Source organism: Oryx dammah, unplaced genomic scaffold (genome assembly GCF_014754425.2).
Source record: "Oryx dammah isolate SB20612 unplaced genomic scaffold, SCBI_Odam_1.1 HiC_scaffold_23, whole genome shotgun sequence".
NCBI lineage: Eukaryota > Metazoa > Chordata > Mammalia > Artiodactyla > Bovidae > Oryx > Oryx dammah.
The window spans coordinates 52,269,637-52,292,312 of record NW_024070207.1 but is presented as its reverse complement, the minus strand read 5'-3'; the positions used below and the strand labels follow the sequence as shown (position 1 = coordinate 52,292,312).

The 22,676-nt window shown below is 42.8% G+C and overlaps 1 protein-coding gene across 1 annotated transcript in view; it reads right to left on the bottom strand.

Annotated features, from left to right (window-relative positions):
* Positions 1–22,676, bottom strand: part of AFF2 (AF4/FMR2 family member 2) — a 375,160-nt gene that overhangs the window by 118,145 nt on the left and 234,339 nt on the right. Inside the window, exon 9 of the mRNA XM_040265289.1 lies at positions 3,946–4,042. Within this exon, the coding sequence (XP_040121223.1) occupies positions 3,946–4,042 (97 nt within the window). The remainder of the gene's footprint in view (positions 1–3,945; positions 4,043–22,676) is intronic.

The following is a 22,676-nucleotide window of genomic DNA, read 5'->3' as shown; positions in this document are numbered from 1 at the left end:
AGAGGGGCAGGGAGAGGGCACAATGTTCTGATTAGGAAAGACTTGGACTGAAAGAAGACACATCTAGAAGCTGACACATCTTGAACCCATGTTTCCTTTTCATACAAGCATTTACAACACATTCTCTCAGGATTCTTTTTATCACAAACCATAGCATATGGTCTTAGGAGCTTTGGGGAAAAGATTCTTTTTTACTCACCAAATCTGGGCAATTTGGGTCTCCTTAGGTGAGCCCAGGTGCAATGATTATGAATGAGATGATCTGAAGAAATCTTCAGAAAGCTAAATGTTTTTGTTTTTTTTTTATTGAACTATGTGTGTCTGAATGTAGTTACTGGGTTCTGAGAAAGTTTCTATGCATAATGCTGGCTCAAACCCATGGAGTGGTCTGATCCCTCGGACACATCATTTATCGCACTTGTGCATTTGTTTGGATGCTTTCCCTCCAACCATCCTGTCCAAAATAGAATGATTCTGCAATTCTGCAGCTTGGACTGGAGGCCCAAATCTACCACTAACATTTGCCATGAGGTTTGAGTAAGACCAACCACCTAACTTAATGTTTGGCACAGATCAGTGGGAGTGCTCAGAACTTCTAATGTTGCTGGAAATGTGATGGGCTCAATTAAAAGATGAGGGAATAGCACCACATGACCTATGTGGTGCCATGTTATCTCATTGGAAAAGAAAATGATTTTGTTTGTTCTTCAGTAAGTTAAACATAAATTACCATATGATCGAACAATTCCATTTCTAGGGGGGAAAGACTGAAAGAATCGAGAGATTCAATCATGTCAATCTATGCCAAAACCAATACAGAATTGTAAAGTAAAAATTAAAAATTAATAAATAAATTAAAAAAAAAATAAAATAAAATAATTAAAAAAAAAAAAAAAGAAAAAAAAGAACTGAAAACAGGTGTTCAACAAGAACATATACGCCAAGGCTCACGGCAACTCTATTTCTGATAGCCAAAAGGTGGGGCCCAGTGTCCATCACTTGAGGAATGGATGAATAAAAGGCAGAAGAATAGTATTTAGTCATAAAAAATGAAAGTATTGATCCAGGCCACAACATGGATGCACCTAAAAAACACAATGCTGAGTGAAAGAAGCCAGACACAAAAGGTCATGTATTGTATGATTTCATTCAAATGAAAAAGGCAAATCCACAGAGACAGTAAGTAGACTAGTGGTTGTCAAGAGCTGGGAGGTAGGGGAGCTGGGGAGTAGCAGCTCAATGTATGACTTCCTTGTGGGGTGATAAAAATATTTTAGAACAGGTGTTGGATCCACAAGCTTGTGAATGGACTCAATGTCACTGAATTTTATACTTTAAAATAGTGGATTTTATGTTATTTGGGTTTTATCACAATGACAAAAAAAGGAAAATGATGTCAACCCATGCATTTTTAAAAAAGAATATTTGGTCCTAGAAAGCCAGAACTCATCAAAACTTGGTGTCACAGTGCCTGCCTTCTACCGCAGGAGCATTGTCTCCTGACCTTGAGCCTTTGGGCTTTGTAACTAGTCCTTAGACTCTATAAGAAGGGTTTATTTGCAAATGTTTATAACTTTATGCCCACTACTTGCTAGACTCAGTTAGCGGGAATAGGTTGTCATTTTGCCTTACTTTAGGTATCCCAGGTCGACTCCCCCTTCAAATGAGAACCTCTGTTGGGGAAGGCATGACCAGGCCAAGGGCAGTGTGCCACGGAGCACCGGCAACTCACCAGCAGGCATTACCTGAGGGTCAAGGCATTGACACGGTCACCTGAAACATCTTAAACCCCTAAAGGATTCAGGCCAACTGACCTAATGCCACTTCTTCAGATAAATACAGAAAATAACAATTCGAGAAGCCAAAAGAGCAGACTGAACTTGTGTAATCACATGAAGTCAACCTCCAAACTCTACTTTGGCTTACTGTTGATGATTCGCTGGAAGTGTATTCATTAAAAAGTCATGTTGCATCTGTCAAGATCAATGACCTAGGATTTTTTTGGAGGGGTTATTTGCCATTATAATGTTCTGGTCACTGGCACATTAAACACTGAAAGCAGGAGTGGCACACACGGGAATGTAAGTGTGCATTTTCCATTTGCTCTGGAGCCCAAGTAGGAAAGGGATTGCTTGAATTCAGGAAATGTACCACAAGCTCCTGGGAGACAAAGGTATTTGGTCTTTATAAAGCACCAAAGTTATAAAGATGCAATTTTTAGATATTATCCAAAATACAAGCTGAATAAAGTGGAGAAAATAAGGGAGAGGGGAATTTTGGCCACCTAACATTCAGAAAATGAAGATCATGGCATCCGGTCCCATCACTTCATGGGAAATAGATGGGGAAACAGTGGAAACAGTGTCAGGCTTTATTTTTGGGGGGCTCCAAAATCACTGCAGATGGTGACTGCAGCCATGAAATTAAAAGACACTCCTTGGAAGAAAAGTTATGATCAACCTAGACAGTATATTCAAAAGCAGAGACATTACTTTGCCAACTAAGGTCCATCTAGTCAAGGCTATGGTTTTTCCAGTGGTCATGTATGGATGTGAGAGTTGGACTGTGAAGAAGGCTGAGCGCCGAAGAATTGATGCTTTTGAACTGTGGTGTTGGAGAAGACTCTTGAGAGTCCCTTGGACTGCAAGGAGATCCAACCAGTCCATTCTGAAGGAGATCAGCCCTGGGATTTCTTTGGAAGGAATGATGCTAAAGCTGAAACTCCAGTACTTTGGCCACCTCATACGAAGAGTTGACTCATTGGAAAAGACTCTGATGCTGGGAGGGATTGGGGGCAGGAGGAGAAGGGGACGACAGAGGATGAGATGGCTGGATGGCATCACTGACTCGATGGACGTGAGTCTGAGTGAACTCCGGGAGTTGGTGATGGACAGGAAGGCCTGGCGTGCTGCGATTCATGGGGTTGCAAAGAGTCGGACACGACTGAGCGACTGAACTGAACTGAACTGAACATTGACGATGTACTCAATTTTAAAATTATACTAAATGGTAAGCATTCTCGTGGGGTCAACAATTATAGATGAGAATGGAGTGGGTGAGCCTTGGAGAGTTTTTCCTAAGGTTTTCTTTGCAGGCTCCTCACAAAATATTTAGTGAATGTGGAATTCTGTACTTGTTAACCTGTAAATACTAGTGCTTGAGCATGCCTTGAAACACCTTGGTTTCAGTTTTATAAGCTCAGGAGACTTCACTATAGAAAGAACATGATTAGGTCTTAGCTTTTTTTTTTTTTTTTTGGAAGGTGATCTTTCTGTGTTTATTTGAGATTCTTGGGACACCCAAGTGGACCCCACAGGCAAGACAGTTTTCTGTCCTAAAGGACACACATGGGCATCACTGATACTACACACTCCACTGCCATTCTCATGATTCATATATGACACCTGACCTTTTTCAATCAACAGGTCTGGCCTCATTGGAAATGCTGCAAACACACATTCTGGCCATCTAATTTGGTGTTAAGTCCTATAAATATTAATGATGCAAAATGGAAGAAATCAGGGCAGCAACAACTTTTTGCCTAAAGGCTCATGTGGGTAGTCACATTTATACTCTAAGGAGTGGATGAGTCTGGGTGCTAAGTCTTGGCTGGAGTCACTATAGGAAAGTTACACTGCACTCAAGACCATGCTTAGCCGAGGATAGGGAAAGACGATCTATACTGCTTTTGATGACCAGTAGGTGTATATGGTGAGGAGGGAGCAAAGGCAGGGGTGAAAGCAGTGAATTTTAAGAGCTCAACATCTCCTCACTGAAAGTGTGAGCTGAGTTGACCTGGTCCAGAACATTCTGCCTGCCCTTGCTTGTTTCCCTTGCTCCAAAGCCCAGCGATGAAGCAGCAGGTAGGCTTGTGCATGGCAAAACCATTCCAGTTCCTTCAGCTCCCATCCTGCAGGTCCAGAATGAGCCCTATGCTGTTCCTACCTGGTAGAGCTCAGTGGCAGTGCACTGAGTGGTCAAGGTCTTCATGGGCTCAAGGTCATCTTCATCACTGCTCAGCTTCAAGTCGTCTTCAAGCATCCTACAAAAGAAAAAAAAAAAAACAGTGGCACTGATGTTAGAAAGCGTCTTTTCTAAATCATCCTCAGATACATCTTGAGACGAAGATAAAATATTGATGCTCCAATCTGACAGCTGCAATTCTGTCAAAGGTGCAGAGGGAACCAAGATTCTTTCAGCTAATTAGATATTTGAGCTCTTATATTTATGTCTGACTCCGCACACATCCTCCCTCTCTACCTTCCCCTAAATCAAAGGAAAAAAGGACCATTTCAGCATCTCCAGAGATGACTGGAGTCTATATATTTTTACTACTGAAAGTGTAATAAATGTACTGATCAATCATTGTGGAGGCAGAACGTGGCTGTGGATCTCTACAAGAAAAGATGCTTTGAGTCTCCCATGAAAGAACAGGGGCATGAGGGCAGCCCCTGGCTGGAGAGGCTGTTGTTGGAGCCTGCTGGGGCTCTATGGATGACAGAGGCAAAAGGCCCAGTGAACTTCCATTGCCTTCCAGTGCCCTCTGCACTGTGGCAGTTCGGTGGCCACAAAATAGCTGGGTGAGAAATGGTTCGTCATTAACCTTTTGATATATGACCGATCTCTTCCCGTAAAATTTGATCCCAGAGATGTAAGCCCACGATATGTATAAGAAATCTTTCTCTCCTAAGGCAAGTTACCTGAAAAATATGAGTGGTCAGAATTTGGGTGATGAACTAGCACTTTCAAAATTGTTTATCGAGCAGGCAGAGCCTTCTGTTTCTATAGGGATATTAATTCCAGTGCCACCCGCTTTCTAACTCCAAACTTGAGCTACGGCATGAAGAGTGACTTACTGTCTTAGAATTCCAGTTACACTCTTTTCAAAGACCAATTGGTGTTACTATTTTTATTTCTTAAACACAAGTTTCGACCTCATCCCCAGGCTTCAAGTGGAGCCAGCCCCAGCTTTGCTGGACTGATTACTAGTTTCTGAGCATACTTGGCTCTTTCTTGCTTTCAGACTCAGCATCAGGCTCCACTCCCTGGCTAGAAGTCCCTTCTTCAACTCTGAAAGTTCTATTTTTATCTAGACAGCTCAGTCAGATCGCACCTCCTTCACAAAAGCTTCCAAGAAATAATCTCCATCTCAAAAAGAATCCTCTTTCCCTCTCCCCACTCCCAGCTCTGGCTGATCCCAGCACTGGCTGTCCACTGAGCATCCCCCAGTCCCCAGGCCCCATGTACACAGGTGTGGCAGCTTATCCACCTCAGCCTTCCACACAGTGTCTTCCCAGAAATGATGTAGCCCACCAGCCTCATTTTGCAGACAAAGAAAAGTTCAGGGAAGCCAAGTGTTTTGTTCAAGGTCACACAGCTAATTAGTGCTACAGTCCATCCTAAAATTCCCATCTCCTGATTCCCACTTGTGTGCATTTTCCAGAAGGGAAGCTGGAAGGCAAAAAGCAACTTCTAATTTGATAACTAGGAGAGCACATTATTTCGGAGGTTATGTCCAAATGTTAGAAAGGGATTCAGGTCACAGTGGGTTTCAGAAAATCTCCAACAAAAGTCCAGTTCCTCCAGTTTTGTGCTCAATCACCTAAGACCAGGATGTGTTCACTGAAACTGGAAGATGGATATAAAGGATGATTCGTGGGAAAGATAGTTGTTAGAGTTGGTTTCAGATGAGTGAAATTTGCAGGATTTATGACTGTCCTTCAAGAGACCAGTGGATGTTTGGAAGATTTTAGAGAAGTAGACAAAATGCATGTTAGCATTTCCTTTGCAGTTGCAGGCTTATGACTGAACAAATAATTCTTTACAACCCATTGTGGTAAATGAAGACTGTATCATTCTCATAAGGAATAGAAGTCAAACATTTAAAAACGACCTGTGATGGGCTTCATTTTCTGTGTGTGTGTGTGTGTGTGTGTGTGTGTGTTCTGGTAGGCAATGTCTATGTGTTAGTTTACATGTAAGGGTTCAGCAAAATAAATGATAAATGTTTAAATGATTCTGACCCTTTAGAGAATCTATTTCTGTGTCAGGGAAGGTGCTAAGTATTTGACTGTTGTTGTTTAGTCGCTCAGTTGTGTCTGACTCTTTGCAACCCCATGGACTGTAGCCCACCAGGCTCTTCTGTCCATGGGATTCTCCAGGCAAGAATACTGGAGTGGGATGCCATGTCCTTCTCCAATAGAATCTTCCCGACTTAGGGATCGAACCCATGTCTTCTGCATTGGTAGGCAGATTCTTTACCACTGAGCCACCAGGGAAGCCCTAACTATTTGATTATCACCATGTAATTTGGATCTTATGAAGGAAGTTCTCAAAATAATAATTAGCCCCATTTTTGGGTGGAAATTATTAGCCCTTCCTGGAAAATGGGGCTACAGTGAGGCCTAGAGAGATTAAGGAACCTGCTCATGGTCACACAGCTCATAAATCATGACAGCAAACACAGAACCCAGACCATCTCCAGCCATAACATCTCCAGCCAGAGTATGTAATGTTTTCTTAGAGGATGTAACTTAAAAAGGGAAGAATAAGAAAGAAAATCAACAGCAACAACAACAACACCACAAAACAAAACTGATGTGGAATCAAAATGGATTCAACTGCAGGTTAATCATAAACTCTGATACAATAGGTAAGTCATTTACTGTCTCTGTACCTCGTCTATGCCCCTTGTCAGTTAAATGGGATAATATTAATAATTAAACTCCTTGCAGGGTGGTGGCAGTGAGCATAACATGAAGCAATGTATGAGGAATGAAAACACAAAACAATGCAGGGTATTATCTGTTAGTTTGGAAATAAATTGCCACAGTTAGAAATAACTGTTATCAAGTCACCATAAGCAAAGTCTTAGTGAGACTTTGTTTCTCTCATCTCATTTTGCCAACCAAACCAAAGTTTGCTGTGGTGACTCAGGAAATGTCTCAGGGGTCTCTAAGATCCAGAAATGGGCTCATGATCTTTAGGCTACTCTCCTTCAGTTAGAACCAGGGCATGGAGAGCAGAACTCAGCACTGATTTGACTCTCCAATCAACTTGATAAGATCTTAACATGGAAATGAAAGGCCCTCCAGTGAACAGTTCTAGAAATAGTCAGCCAATCTGTATAATGATTGACATTAAACACTTCCCGTGCAACAGCCTTGGTGTGGAGCTGGTTGTTAATAAAATAAAGGACAGTCTGATGCATAGATTCAAGTCCTGGCAAACACAAGTCAAGGAAATCACTAGAAAGGCAAATGATTATGAGTTATCTCTGGAGGTGTTAAGCATTCATTTCATCCCACTCCTTCCCTGATCTATTAAGCTTTATTATTGAATCTACATGTACTTGTTTGCATTTCCATCTCGAGCTAATGCTGAACATTACTCTAGGGAAAGTGGAGGATTATGAAAGATTTGGGATTTAATTATTATAGCAGCACCATTCATGCCCATTGCAGTTCAGGTGGTCTCAGCAGAAAAATGGTAATCTCTTTTCATGAGGTTATAGTTCCAGGGACAGATTCAGCACACATTGGAGAGCCCCAAATGTGAACAGACCACAGTGAGGTGAATGTCTGCCCATGTATGTGGTCATCAACAATGACAACAACAATTGTTCTCCCACTTCTCAATTACAGTAAATCCCTACATAGAAGTCTTCAAGTTGTGAACTTTCAAAGATGTGAACTTGCCCCTGTGTGCCAGCTGTTTGACTATACTATTGTACTTTTCCAGGTACTATTCTGTAAGATTAAAAAATGTTTTCTTTGTTTTTTTTTGTGTGTGTTTGTTTTTAAGTACTATTTGTGTGAAAAGTGAAAGTGAAAGTCACTCAGTTATGTCTGATTCTTTTCAACCCCATGGACTGTAGCCCACGGAATTCTCCAGGGCAGAATACTGGAGTGAGTAGCCTTTCCCTTCTCCAGGGGATCTTACCAACCCAGGGATCGAACCCATGTCTCCCTCATTGCAGGTGGATCCTTTACCAGCTAAGCCACGTGGGACAGTTTTATAAACCTACTGTAGTACAGTACTGTACAGTTGATCATTTTAGTTGGGTACCTAGGCTAACATTGTCAGACTTACAAACAAATTGGACTTATGAGCACACTCTCAGAATAGGGGGACTTACTTTAGATGAAAACAGAACAAAGCAGTGATCCTTTGTGACTTCAGATGTTTTTTTCAGGATCTAGTGCTTCACAGGGTCTGCTTTTGTGTGAAAATTCTGTTTTCATTTTACCTATGACATCATTTCTTGAGTATTAACAAATAAAATAATTCATTAGATTGTGTCAACAAAAACAAGTTCTGGTCTAGAAAAGCTTAGATACGGAAGGTTGGGACAGATCAGATGGGATGAATAAAAAGAAGACTTGGGAGGCCTTGGAGGAGGAAGGAAGAGCCATGTTCAGGGTCTTCTCTGTTCCTAATTTTCTGGGCCTTAAGCAGATCCTGGTAGCCTCAGAGGGCTCTTGGCACCAGGAAACCCTAGGACACTATGGTGTGACAGGCCTCATATTACTTGCAACTGTAACATCTGTTGTCCAGAAACCTTGCCACTTCACAGAGTGGAATGCTCAGGTGATTTTGAAGTGGAAAAAACAGAGAGCTTAAAACATTATTCCAGAAGTTTCCAAGAAAATGAAGCCTTTAGTTGTGGCAGCATGAGCCTCAGTGCAAGGGCTTAAGAGTCAGACACATCTGAGTTCAAATACTGGATTTTCTAATGGGTTTGCAGTCTTGAACTAGTTAATAAAACTCTTGGAATCTAAGTTTTCTCACATGTTAAAATGAGCAATAATAATATCTACTTTGGAGAATTTTTGGAAGGATTTGAAAAATAAAGCTTATACAAACTGCCTTGGAGTCAATACAGGTGGCTTTTGCTTTCATCTTGGTTATTATTACTATTGTTGCTATTAGTACCTGAGCAATGGTGCTGTAAACATTTGAAGAATACCAAAAAAGTTCTGATGGTAACCCAAAGACTGGCAAAGGCATCAGCTAGCAGGCATCATTGGAAGCCCTTGACCAGGTGAGGAGAGGTTCAAAGATCCTTAAGGAGTTTGGAAAGTTTCCAGGTTTGGATTTATTCTTCTAGAATGTTCTAAACACATGGTGGCTGTTTTGGGTTTCCTGAAATCCTCCAGAGTGCCTAAGATCCCCTGGAGAATTTGAAGGCCAGTTGCAAGAGGAAATACCTAGGTAGTTCCAAGTGAGAGTTTAAAAAAAAAAAAAAAAGGTCTGTCTTTGATTACCCACTCCTATATCTGCAGAGTGACCACCTGTGGACCCAGAGAAAGAGGTCAAGGATGGCCCCCACTGGACATTATGCTCACCTTGGGTTCTGTCTTTGAGCCTACCACTCTCAGGAGGTGGTTCCAAGACATGCCTGACTTTAACCTTCACGTGTAAGACTGGGCTTCATGAGCTGTTACTTGACCCAGAATCCTTGCTCAGAAGCAACCTTCTGAACCCTGAGTGGTTCTGCAAGCTGCACAGTGCCTTTTTGTGAATTACAAAATGAGGCCCCAAACTAAAAAGCCTCTTGATGTAAGTGAAAGAGGAGAGTGAAAAAGTTGGCTTAAAGCTCAACATTCAGAAAACTAAGATCATGGCATCTGGTCCCATTACTTCATGGGAAATAGATGGGGAAACAGTGGAAACAGTGCCAGACTTCATTTTTTGGGGCTCCAAAATCACTGCAATGGTGATTGCAGCCATGAAATTAAAAGACACTCCTTGGAAGGAAAGTTATGACCAACCTAGATAGCATATTCAAAAGCAGAGACAGACATTACTTTACCAACAAAGGTCCATCTACTCAAGGCTATGATTTTCCCAGTAGTCATGTATGGATGTGAGAGTTGGACTATAAAGAAAGCTGAGTGCCAAAGAATTGATGCTTTTGAACTGTGGTGTTGGAGAAGACTCTTGAGAGTCCCTTGGACTGCAAGGAGATCCAACCAATCCATTCTAAAGGAGATCGGTCCTAGGTGTTCTTTGGAAGGAATGATGCTAAAGCTGAAACTCCAGTACTTTGGCCACCTCATGTGAAGAGTTGACTCATTTGAAAAGACTCTGACGCTGGGAGAGATTGGGGGCAGGAGGAATAGGGGATGACAGAGGATGAGATGGCTGGATGGCATCACCGACTCAATGGATGTGAGTTTGAGTGAACTCCGGGAGTTGGTGATGGACAGGGAGGCCTGGCGTGCTGCGATTCATGGGGTCGCAAAGCGTCGGACACAACTGAGCGACTGAACTGAACTGAACTGGGCAGACAGACTATCAGGTGCACTACTTGATATGGGCTAGATTCTGGCTTCCAGGTGTTGATGGAAATAGCTGCATATTGGTGGATGATGCATAGATGGACCATGGCTCTTCCAGCTGGAAGTGCCTAAAGTGTTACCTCTGTCACCTGTCACCCAGAGGAGGTACCTACAACATCGCCCATGTATGGCTACAGCCTTTGTCTCATGCCATCGGACATCTGTTTCTACTGTAGCTTTAACTATTTTCAGTTCTACCAGTTAGGGGTTGCCCTGTGCTATCTCATAGCTTCCATCTGGCAGCCTGAGTGCTCTTCTCTGTAGCCCACACTGGGACACTGGACATGCAATGGGCTTGGGAGGTAGGGCCAGTGCTGCTAGTTCCATTGTGTGGGGAAGGGGAGGAGGCTATTTCAGTCAGGTTTTAGGCACTCAAAAACTGAGAACCATAACTTCTCTCTCAAATATTTTGGGGTTTTCTGGGGACTAGCTTAAATTACCATTGTCCTCATAAATATTCAGAGCTGATAGTAATCAGAGTAAGTGTTTTCATTTTTTTCTCCAAATGAATAACACAGCAGTGCTGGGCTGGGCATCCCAGAGAGTCCAGGGTTGCCTGTAGATCTGAGCCTTCTTGTCAGGCAGCCTCTTACTGTGGATCCTTTTCTAGAATAGTATCTTAGTCCTACTGACTCCTTAAACGACACTTCCTCTTCATAAAGTAGGTTGGGGAAATGAAATATGACTGGACTAGAACTACTCAGGGAATTGTCTATTTCCCTACCTAGTGCTTTGTAGTCTCGACAGCACTGAAGCATTTGTGGATAGTGAGGCAGGCGATGAGGAAGAGGCTATGATATTTTTCAAAGCATTCATTCTCTTTCCCCAAGGTAAAGGCTCTTTTCTCTGGAGAAGCTGCATTTAATTTTCTCAAGGTTTTAACTTAAATGTCAGATTTCATGACCAACCCACTGGGAATCCTGGAAATTCCAAGTCTGAGGGCTGGGGCAGTGACAAATAGTTTGAATATCCAGACTGTATTCTATGGGGATAAGTCTCCAAGATGTATTAGGTGGGACCTCTAGCCCAGTGTCACCCAGTGGGTCCACAGTCTGGGTCCCAACTAGATCATGCACCCTTCCATGGGCAAAAAGACCAGAGAAGGAGTATCTTTTATAGCTGATGGTCTTCTTAGGGTTTCAGAAAATAGGGCATCTCATAAGGTTACTCTGGTTCCTTACTGAGAGAATTGAGAGGTCCTTTAGGGACCATCTATTTAGTCCAGGGGTTGGCAAACTGAGGCCTTCAGTCCAAACTAGCTTGCCTTCTGCTCTTATACTGCCTGTGAGTTAAAACTGGTTTTACATTTTTAAATGGTTGAGAAAAAATCCAGAGAAGAATAATATTTCATGACATATGAAAATTATATGGCATTCAAATTCAAAGTCATATTGGAACACATTACTCATTCATGTAAATACAAACTGAGCTTTTATGCCACAATGGCCAGGTTCAGTAGCTATAATGGAAAAGATAGGGCCCCCAAAGCCTGAAATATTTACTATCTGAGCATAATAAAGTCTGATGACTTGTGCTGTAAACCAATGGTTTTCAAACTTTCCCACACCCAAGATTCCTCCCTTGCCAGGTGAAATCTTATTAAGAACCCCAAATAAAAGAGTCATGCTGCTTGGCTCACAGTCAGGTTTGGGACCTCTGGGGTACCCCAGGGATGATGAACATACTGTGGAAACAACTCATCTGGTCAAGTCATATGTTGGGGGTAATTATGGCTCCGTGGATATTATACAGGATTTTGTTAGAGAACATGAGTTAACTTAGTTAACTTTTCTGAACCTCAGTTTACTTCTCTGTGCAATAGGCATAAAAATAATATCTATCTCAGAGATTCAAAGGATGCAGACTAGTCTGTTTGGCTTGAGTCCTGAGTACATACGTACAAGTCAAAGGTAGGAAACAAAAGAGTAAGAATCTGATTTCTATCCAGATGCATGACATGTATGGATTTATATGTATATTGCATACATAAGCCCAAGTTCATAGAATGAGCCTTGATGTATATGATTATTGACTTGTATCAAACTGCCACCTCTTCAACCTTGGACTTCCACTGAATTGATCACATAAATTCAGCACAATACCAATTTTCTCCTCCATGGGATTTATTTTGAATTTGATTTTCATTTTCTTGGTATATTTCTCTGGGTTATGACATTTTCTGCAAATATGGGAACTCAAGTTATCATGCAAAAGACAAACTGCCTAATAGAATTCAGATGGCTTTCAAGAATGTTACACACACCCAAACATTATTGTATCATTTTTCAGGGTGTGTGTGAAAACATCTGAGAGTGGATTTCCCTGGAGAAGATCATAACCCAGTGGGCCAACCTGGACCTGACAACAGCTGCTGGGATCATTCCAAAGGGGAAAAGAGAATCTTTTGTTTTAAAAAATATCCCAAGCATGCATCTTAATAGTAGATGGTGCCAACTCTTCAGTAGTACTGTCTGAGTCATCTTGAATGAATTGTGGAGAGGCATCCATACGGAGTAATAGGGATTCATTCAGGATCATTTACTGGGCTTGGTATTTGTGGGTGAAACAATGTTGGAGCACACAAGAGCACAGAATTTGCAGTTGGGCTGTGCTGAATTTGAACCCTAGTGCTAAAACAGGCTTCTCTGGTGGTTCATTCAGTAAAGAACCCGTCTGCAATGCAGGAGACCTGGGTTTGATCCCTGGGTTGGGGAGATCCCCTGGAGAAGGGCATAGTAACCCACTCCAGTATTCTTGCCTGAGAAATCCTATGGAGAGAGGAACCTGGCAGACTACAGTTCATAAGGTCTCAAAGAATTGGACACAATTGAGCACCTAACACTTGCACTTTCTAAAGCATACTGAGTGTGGACTAGGGCAAGTTTTTTTTTTTATCATAGCTTCAGTGTCCTAACCTGTACAATGGAAGCAATAACAGTACCTATTTCAGAAGGCTAGTATGAGGATTAGATGAGATTATGTATGTGAGATGGTTGGTAGACACTGTGATTACTGTAACTATCATTACTACTTGCCATGACTGTGCTTGGCCCTGGGGAGGCAACAGTGAGATGACATGGCCTCTTTCCCTAAAAAAACCTCACACCTTAAGAAGGATAAGGCTTGATAAACAAACAATAACAACGTAATGTTGTAAGTTCAATGTTAGAGGCATGTAAGAAGGGACTCAAAAGAAGGGATGTTGATGTCTACTCAGAGAGTCTGGTGAAGGCTACCCAAAAGCAGTAGTCTTTGAGCAATGTCTCTGAGGCAGAATGAACTGCCAGAGGAGGAAGAAGGAAGGAGCAGCCTAAGGAGAAGAAGCAGGAGTAGCAAGAGATTTGAGGTTTGGGCAAGAGTGGGGCACTTGGGCTGGGTGGAATATACTATGGATCAGCACCAGTGAAAAGGGCTGAGTCTAACGAGGTAGTTTGGGCTGAGACCAAACCTTACCTCATTCTGAAGAACAACAGAGAGGGGAAAGAACCAGTTTTTAAGCAAGGGAGGGACATGGGGAGCCAGACGTAGAGATCTCTGAGAGCAAAGGACCCATAGATGGACTGGGAGAAGGAGGCAGCACAGACATCTGTGAGACCACCGTTGTCATAGTCCAGGGAACCAAGACACTGACAGTCAGCTTGGGGGAGAGAAGGGCCCAGATTCTACAGAACTGTTGAAGTTAGAATCAGCTGGATCGGGACACTGACGATCCTGATGCCCAATGTCTTCCCAGCCACTCTGAGGGCACTGAACTCTGCCCATCTTCAAAACACGCGCACATCCCTCACACTAGGCTGTCCCTCGCTGTTCACAAGTGTCTCCTGCTGCTCCCATGGCCCGCACACCTGCCCTAGGACCAGGGGAGGGGACAGTCTCTCATACTCAACCTTCATCTCTCTGAAGACACGTCTCATAAATTCCATTCCCCACTGATGAGGTAAGGCAGATGTCGTTCCATGAAGCTCCTTAGAGCAACTGTGGCTGAAAGAGAGCAGAAACCCCTGAGGTTCCTGCCAAGAATGTCCCAATCACACAGGGCACTTCATTACTTCTCTCTTCCCATCAGCTCCTAATTGTTAAAGGATTAAGTAAAGAACTCCTTGATTGAGCTGGTCCATTAATCTCCATCTAAGGAAACTCTTCAAAACTAAAAATATTAAGGTGCTATTAAGCACCCTACAGCTGGTGCCTGCTGGCAGTCCCTGTGCTTTCCATGAAACTTGATGGGAGCTGGGGGCAGTTCTTAGTGAGATCCATGGCACTGCCAATCCTTAGCCGCTGATAACACAGCACTGTAGCTTGGAGTGCTTTAAACTGTTACTCAAACCCCTTTCTAGAGAAAGGTTGTCAAGAAGGGCTGTTTACCTGAACTGACAGGGCAGATAGGATTTCCTGGAGGCTGAAGCATAAAGAATCCACATTGTCTTTCAGATTGTTGAAGCACAATACTCAAACCTAACCATTGAGGCCTACATAAAACCTTGACAGCAATGTTGCCTGGTTGCTTATGAAAAGCTCAGCTGATTGATATGTCCAGCTCTTTCTTCCATCAAAAGAACACCCTCTCCAACAAACAAACATACCCACAGTTTGTTTATGGTAAAAGAGGTAGATTGTCTTCTAACCCATACTGACAGTGTTTCAACCCTATAAAATCCTACAGCTGGACTTTCTTGGGGGCACACAGAGCCCAGGGGCCCTGTGAGTATCCTGTCGGGTGAGCACCTGTCATGCAACACATATAAGACAGAGTGAAGCCCGGGTGATGGGACTGCTAAAGATCCAGCCAGCTACTTTTAGAGTCAGACAGTTACATACTTACATAATGAAAGCAAGGAAGATCTGCGAGCTGCCCCTGGATCTTCGACCCTCACGCCAAAAAGGACACCATCAAGACCACTGGAACTGGACGTTGGCAGAGTAAGCAGTCTGTGGTGGAGAAGCCCGTTCTAGACCTCAGTTAAGAGGTTTTATGGGCTGCAGTTCTCTTCCTTGGGGTGTGTGTGTGGCGGGGGGTGGCACAGAATATTCCATATCTCCCCAGTCCCTGGGAAGCCATGGGAAATTGTGTCATGACAGGCTCCCAGAGGAGACAGGAGGGAAGGCAAGTGGGAGATAGCCTTGAAGTACATCTCAAGATCGTTTTGTGCTCTCCCATTCATGGAAGAGCACCAAGTGTTCTGCCAAGACTCAGATTATCTGTGGCTCAAGCCTCGACCTACACAGCCTATTTGAATATCTGTGGGGTGTTCACAGCGCCTTGGCAGAGCTCTTCCCCTACACTACTGGAAATCCTAGTCAGTGGCTCCCTGCTCCCTATGGGACCAGCTGTACAGACTCGGGGGCCATGCTGAACATGCTCATTTACGAAGTTTTCCCATCAAACATGATGCCCATATTGCACTTCATTACTATAAGCAGAACAACAGCTAATGGACTTGTCTTTGCTAGGAGTGATGAATGTGGACTAAGCCAGACATAGCTCAAGTACAAGGACACACATCTGCAAGAACTAGCCTGTGTTCAGTGTCCTCGGAGACCAGTGACTTGCCTCTTTGCAGAGCCAGCTGAGTTGTATGTGGTTTCTGAGCACAGGGAGAGGCTGAGTGTAAGGCCTGAGCTGAAGACCTGAGCCTACTCTGCAGTCAGACCCAAGTTCAAACCCTCACTGGCTGCATCACCTTAGATCAAATCCCTTGAACTTCCGAGTGAGTCCTTGGTGAGAGAGGACTCCTAACACTAACAGCTTATAGGACTGCTGTAATTATTAAATGAGACAATGCTAGCACATGGGAATCACCCTACCTTTATCATCTATTGTGATTATTGGCTCAAGATAAATCAGCCTGGATTATCCTGAATACATTAGATGTCATTTTTACTTGGAACCAAGTAAAACTAGAGAAGTGTGTTTTCACATTAATGTGAAAGTTGCAGAAAGGAAAAGAACTGTACCTCAGCCCCAAATAGTTTTCCCACATCAGAGGTAGAAGTAGATCAATTTTTTTAGTACAAAGTCTATTAATATTATATCAACTTTATCAAATCTGTAAAATTCAAATCTACATAAAATAAAACTGAACTGGATATCATAAAATATTAATCTACCAGATTCCAAGAGTGCATAAAATGTTTGATATTGAGAAGTTTATTCATATACTACATCATGTCATTGACAAATAAAATGATAAGAAGAAATATGATCATCTCAACAGATGCCAAACACACACCAGATAAAATTTCATGCCTATTTCTGATTCAGAGCTTTAAAAACTGGGTAGAAAAGGATCCATCTTTTCTGGATAAGGACTATGTAATAGAAACTGTCAATCTAAAGGTATGTTTTAGTAGGTAAAAAGGTTAAATCAATTTTTAAACTTGTATTTTAAAATAAAAATGGAATCACAGATGACTGTTTCAAGTGTTTCTAAAAATCTGTATTAATGTTGATTCATTGGGTAGGCAGAAGGAACACAAACAGACTAATATCATCCAATGACACCATTTGTTCTGATAATTACTCCAATTTAAACAATTTTGAGGCATCACATATGGCTTCCATGAGGAATTCTTCCCATGTAGGTAAAGACAAAATTAGAAAGTCACAGGAAAACCCTCAGGTTCCACTTCCACATTTCATAAAGTATTAATCCTTTAAAAACACATCACCATTGTATTGACATTTGTGTCTGCCTACAAGTTTTATAAATGCAGAGATGCTGGGTAACTTGATAGAAAATTTGATCCTATTGTTTTAACAAAATGAGAATTGTTTTAGAAGGGGCTCCACAGTGTCTGGGCATAAATTTCCCCTAAATAACAGTATGAGGCAAGCATTTTCTCCAGGGAATTCAACATTTATGTTGATGCACTTGGCTGCAGAACCAATCCTGCACTGGCTCTAATACAGAGGAATTTTCTGAACATTTTGAGTAATGGGACTGAAATAATTTAACAGCTCCTTCTGTGCATGTTAAATTAGTTGCATGATAAATTTAGCTTCTGCAGAAAACTTGTTTACACTATAAATTACAGCACATGGCACAATCACATTGCTGTGGAAAGCCAGCCATGTTGAATCATTTTGGCCATCTCTCTCCAAACTTCAGCATGGTGCAAATGAATTATCTGTGGTTCACCAATACAGTGTGGCTGTTTCTTAACCCTGGGATCCTGCTAAAGCCATGTAAAGCCAATATCTTAGAACTTCCATTGACTCCAAAATAAAAGCTGAAGTTCTGAGATGAAAAGATTCTCAAGATAAGTGAGTGACACATAGATCTAAATTGTTCTGTGTTGTTGCTCAGCTGCTATGTTGTGTCTGACTCTTTACAACCCCATGGACCGCAGCACACTAGGTTTTATGTACTACCATTTTATCAGTGAATTAGAAGGGATTGACTTTCTGATTCTGAAACACAGAAATAACCCAGATGATTAATGAATAAGAACTCTGGTAAATATAAGCTCCTAAGAGGTATAAGGCCATATAAAGGAGAGAACAAAGATTTGGAAATTGCATGGACTAGGGGTCCAGTCTGGGCTCTTGTATTTACTAGCTGTGCAAATGTAGGCAAACTGATTGATCTCTCTGAGCCTCCATTTTTGGGTCTCTAAAACAAGGTCCCTGATATCTATTTTGCATGCATTTTGTGAAGAGTAATGTGAAAAGAGTATGATGGTGACGGCTTAATAAATGCTACCACTTCTATTATTATGGTATTAGGACAAATTGGATCCTGGTTCTTATACCAATGCATTCAGAAGCAGAATTAAAAGAATCCCTGCAGATGAAATTACCAGATCTCTGGTTGAAGAAAGCAGTTTCAGTCACAATAGAGTCACAAGTAGGTTTTACATACTGTCGGCAAACATATTAATAAATTGGAGGTCTATCCTTTCATGATTTGCCTTAAGTAAGAAAGTGCCAATTCTAAATATTTGTCCCAACACTAGGCTATTTCTATCCTATTGTTCATAAACACATTTGTGATATATGGGCAGCTAGCTGTTTAGATAGAGAGAAAAACAGAGAGAGCTATAAATATAGACATGGAAAGTGGCAGATCCCAATACTGGCCAGGAATTATCAGTTAATTTCTAAAACTATAAAATATACTTAGAATAAAAGTGTAATCATCTGAAATAAAACAGCTCGAGTCATTCTAGGAATAACACGATAGTCAATTCAAAGCTCTTTGAACATCACACTCACTAGATGTAAACTGAGGGCTCCAGGGCTCCCACCTTGCCTCTGTCTCACCATGAATCTAAGTTGGCTGATCCTAGTGAATGATCACAAGACTTATTCAGGTAAGTTCACTGTGTGCCAGACACTCACTCCGCCATGTGTGTCAATGGATCACTTCACTGACTCTTTTCAAAAAATCTGGGAGGTTGCACTTGTACTTTCTGTTTAGTTAAGGAAACTCAGAAAAGTCAAGAAATGTCTCCACAGAATGGGAGAAAAATAGTTGTGGGTCATATATCTGATAACAGTCTAGTATCAAAACTATATAAAGAAGCCTGGAACTGAAACCATAAAAATGCAGCCATGAAATTAAAAGATGCTTGCTCCTTGGAAGAAAAGCTATAACCAAACTTGACAGCATATTAAAAAGCAGAGACATTACTTTGTCAACAAAGGTCCATCTAGTCAAAGCTATGGTTTTTCCAGTAGTCATGCATAGATGTGAGAGTTGGACCATAAAGAAAGCTAAGCACCAAAGAACTGATGCTTTTGAACTGTGCTGTTAGAGAAGACTCTTGAGAGTCCCTTGACCTGCAAGGAGATCCAACCAGTCCATCCTAAAGGAAATCAGTCCTGAACATTCACTGGAAAGACTGGTGCTGAAGTTGAAGCTCCAACAATTTGGCTACCTGATGCAAAGAGCTGACTCATTGGAAAAGACCCGGATGCTGGGAAAGATTGAAGGCAGGAAGAGAAGGGGATGACAGAGGATGAGATGGTTGGATGGCGTCACCGACTCGATGGACATGAGTTTGAGTAAGCTTCAAGAGTTGGTGATGGACAGGGAAGCCTGGCATGCTGCAGTCCATGGGGTGTCAAAGAGCTGGACATGACTGAGTGACTGAACTGAACTGAAAACAATTAAAAAATGGCAAGGGATCTGAATGGATGTTTCTCCAAGGAGGATATATGAATGGGCAACAAGCAGGTGAAAAGATGCAGAACATCATTAGCCAGGAGAAAATAGACATAAAGTGAAAACAACTGAAATATCCATGAAATGATGAGTGGACAAACAGCATGTGGTATAGCCAGAGCATAGAATATTATTCGGCCATAACAAGGAACACAATATTGGTACATGCTACAACATAGAGGCATCTTGAAAACACTATGCTGAGTGAAAGAAGCCAGATACAAAAGACCACATGTTGAATGATTCCATGTACATTAAATGTACACAATAGGCATAGTTATAGAGATAGAAAGTCGATTACTAGTAGCCAGGGGCTGGGGGTTTGGGGAGTGAGGAATGAGTACTCATGGCACAAGAATTCTTTTTGGGGTGATGAACATATACTGGACAGTGGTGATGATGGCATAAGTCTGTGACTACCACAAATCACTGAATCGTATACTTTAAAAGGTTATTTTATGGTACCTGAATCAATAAAGCTATTATTTTTAAAAAGTCACACAGCTGGGTCAGTGGGAGGAGGGAGAGGTGAGATGACAGCCTGCACTTGCCTGATGCCAAAGCCCATATCCCTAACCACTCTACTAACTGCCCTGCTTGATGGAGATTGACAGGAGCTCTCAAATACGTTGCAACTCACCTCCATGGAGAAAACTGCCTTGAGAAAAAGAGCTATTTCCCTCCCCACACAATCCCTTTCTCCTTCCATTTTCTCTATGTTAAAACTGCAGTTGATACAGCCAGCAGAAGCTTCACCGGGGAAAAAGGCTTTGTTTTTTCCAGGAGAGACAAAGCATTATATTAAAGAGACAGCTCGCTGGATGGTGCGGGGACCAAGCCCAGAACCCTTTAGCAAAGATGCTCTATCCCTCTCTGACTTTAGAATTTCCAAACCGGAAGGTAGTAAAGACAGGAATCCATCTGCACGGAGGTCTCCTCTCACAGGACAAATCACCTGTCCTCTCGCAATGAACCCACAGGCAGGCACGTGTGTCATGTGGCCTGACGGTGTGGATGAGTTGATTTAAGTAGACAATTAGGACCTGTGGCAGGAGGCTCACATTTTAGTGGTTAAAGGAGAAGCCAGGGTGAGAATGTAGACTTGGTGCTCACTGATCGTTATATACAGAGGTTCATTAAGCATAGGGAAAGAGGTGGGGAAAAGGTGTTAGTTCTTGCTGGCCTGATGTGTAGTCTGCCCAGGACTGTGGCAATTTCTCTTCGGTTGAGACCTCTCCATGCCCGGTGCTCTGCTACCTAATCGATTTCCCAGGTTCTGACACATGGGATTAGGTAGGTGGGCTCCCATCAGGGCCCCACACTGGTGATGTGGTTCCTACACTCATGCAAATGTTAGATCACAAATCCAATTTAAACCAGGGTTCCCTTGAGCTGAGAGATAATTTGCCTTTAATCGTCTCTGGTTGGCTATCATCTAAGCTTTCCCATCTGAGACATGACACTGTGAGAAATGTCCACAAGTCTTGAGCACACTCAGGAGTCCCCAGCATACACACCCCCCGCCAGAAACATTGTTTCTAACCATCAAGTTTCAGGTCTTGACCCAGACCTTGAACCCAACCCAGATCTTGCTGTCATCTCCCTCACTACCCAGCTTGCATTCCCAGACCTGGTCAAGGAAACCATCCACGGCTGGTTCAGGGATGATGCCCTGCCTTGGGGTCTGCACCTCTGACTGGGGGTTCTGTTCACGTGGGAAGTATTTGGCCACCCCGTTGGTTTGGGGACCACAAGGTAATAGGAGCTTTCCCCTCCCATTCTTCATGCCTTTTGTTATTTTTAATCACCCATCTATCGGCCAAATTGCCTTGTCGCTGCCTCAGAGCTTGCATGTGACAGAGGGAGCTGCTATTGCTAATGCATGCCGTCACTCGGGCACGTTTCACTTGCCTCAGTTTGACAGCCACACAATAGCCACCTTCCCGTGAAAGAAAACTGTGATTTAGTGGGGAGAGAATGTGGGGCAACAGCCAGATTTGTCTCTGGGTCTCCAGCGGGCTCTCTTGGCACAGCCTCCAACTGCAAAGCCCAAGAATGATCGGCCCCCAGGAAGCAGACCGGTCTGAAGCCGGGGTTACTTCAGAGCTGCTGGCAGAGAAGGTGGGGGCTGCTTCCTCTGAATGGGCTGTCTCCACAGGAGAAAAGCAAATCTGTTTGTTTTATTTTTTCATTACTTTCTCCATTGCCCAGGTAGCGGCTGAGCAGCCTTTTCTTAACTTGGTAATTGCAGTAACAATGTTATCTGGAAATTACTGTTTGCAGATGCGGCCTGAGTCAGCTCCCTATACCGGAGTCATTCTGAGAGGGTGGAGGAGAAAGAGCTCAGCGTGGCTTTCCTGGGGTGGGTGGATGTGTGTGTGGGGTGGTTGGGGGGGCGCAGATTTCATGTTCGTGAAGCTTCCCCCTGGCAGGGTTGGGACAGAACCCGGCAGCCCATCACTACGTCCTGCCATCTGAAGGAGCCCATCTAACAAAGGTTGTGAGACCTGTGCCATGAAGGAAAGGCAAATTCAGGCAACAGGCTGATTATGGGTACCTCTGCATGTGACCATATTTGGAGACAGGGTCTTTACAGAGGTGATCAAATGAAAGTGAGATCATGAAGGTGGGCCCCCATTAGACACAACTGGTGTCCTGACAAGAAGAGGAAATTGGGATGCAGAAATACCTGTATATGGATGGTGATATGAAGAGATAGAAGGATGAGATGTCCATCTACACAAGCCCAGGAGAGAGGCCTGGAACAGATCCTGCCCTCATAGCTCTCAGAAGGGACCAACACCACTCACACCTTGATCTCGAGCTTCTAGTCTCCAGAACTGGGGGATAATGCATTTCTGGTGTTTCAGCCCCCAGCATGTGGGACTGTTACATCAGCCCCAGCAAACGAATACAGGACTATATCCAGGGCCACCAAATATGTGGATTGGAGGGGAATAGGTATCTTTTCACTCTTTTCACATACTCACCTTACCACCTAATGACCTGGGGAAAGAAGCAGTTGCTGAGGTGGGGGGGCGGGGGGTGACACAAACAGGCTTGCTCAAAGAAAAGAGCAAGCAAGGTGATAGGGGAGGGGAATCCCAGGGACCAGTTTTCTAAAGTGGAAAATAAGTGAAACTTGGGTCATCTGAGCCTCTCGATT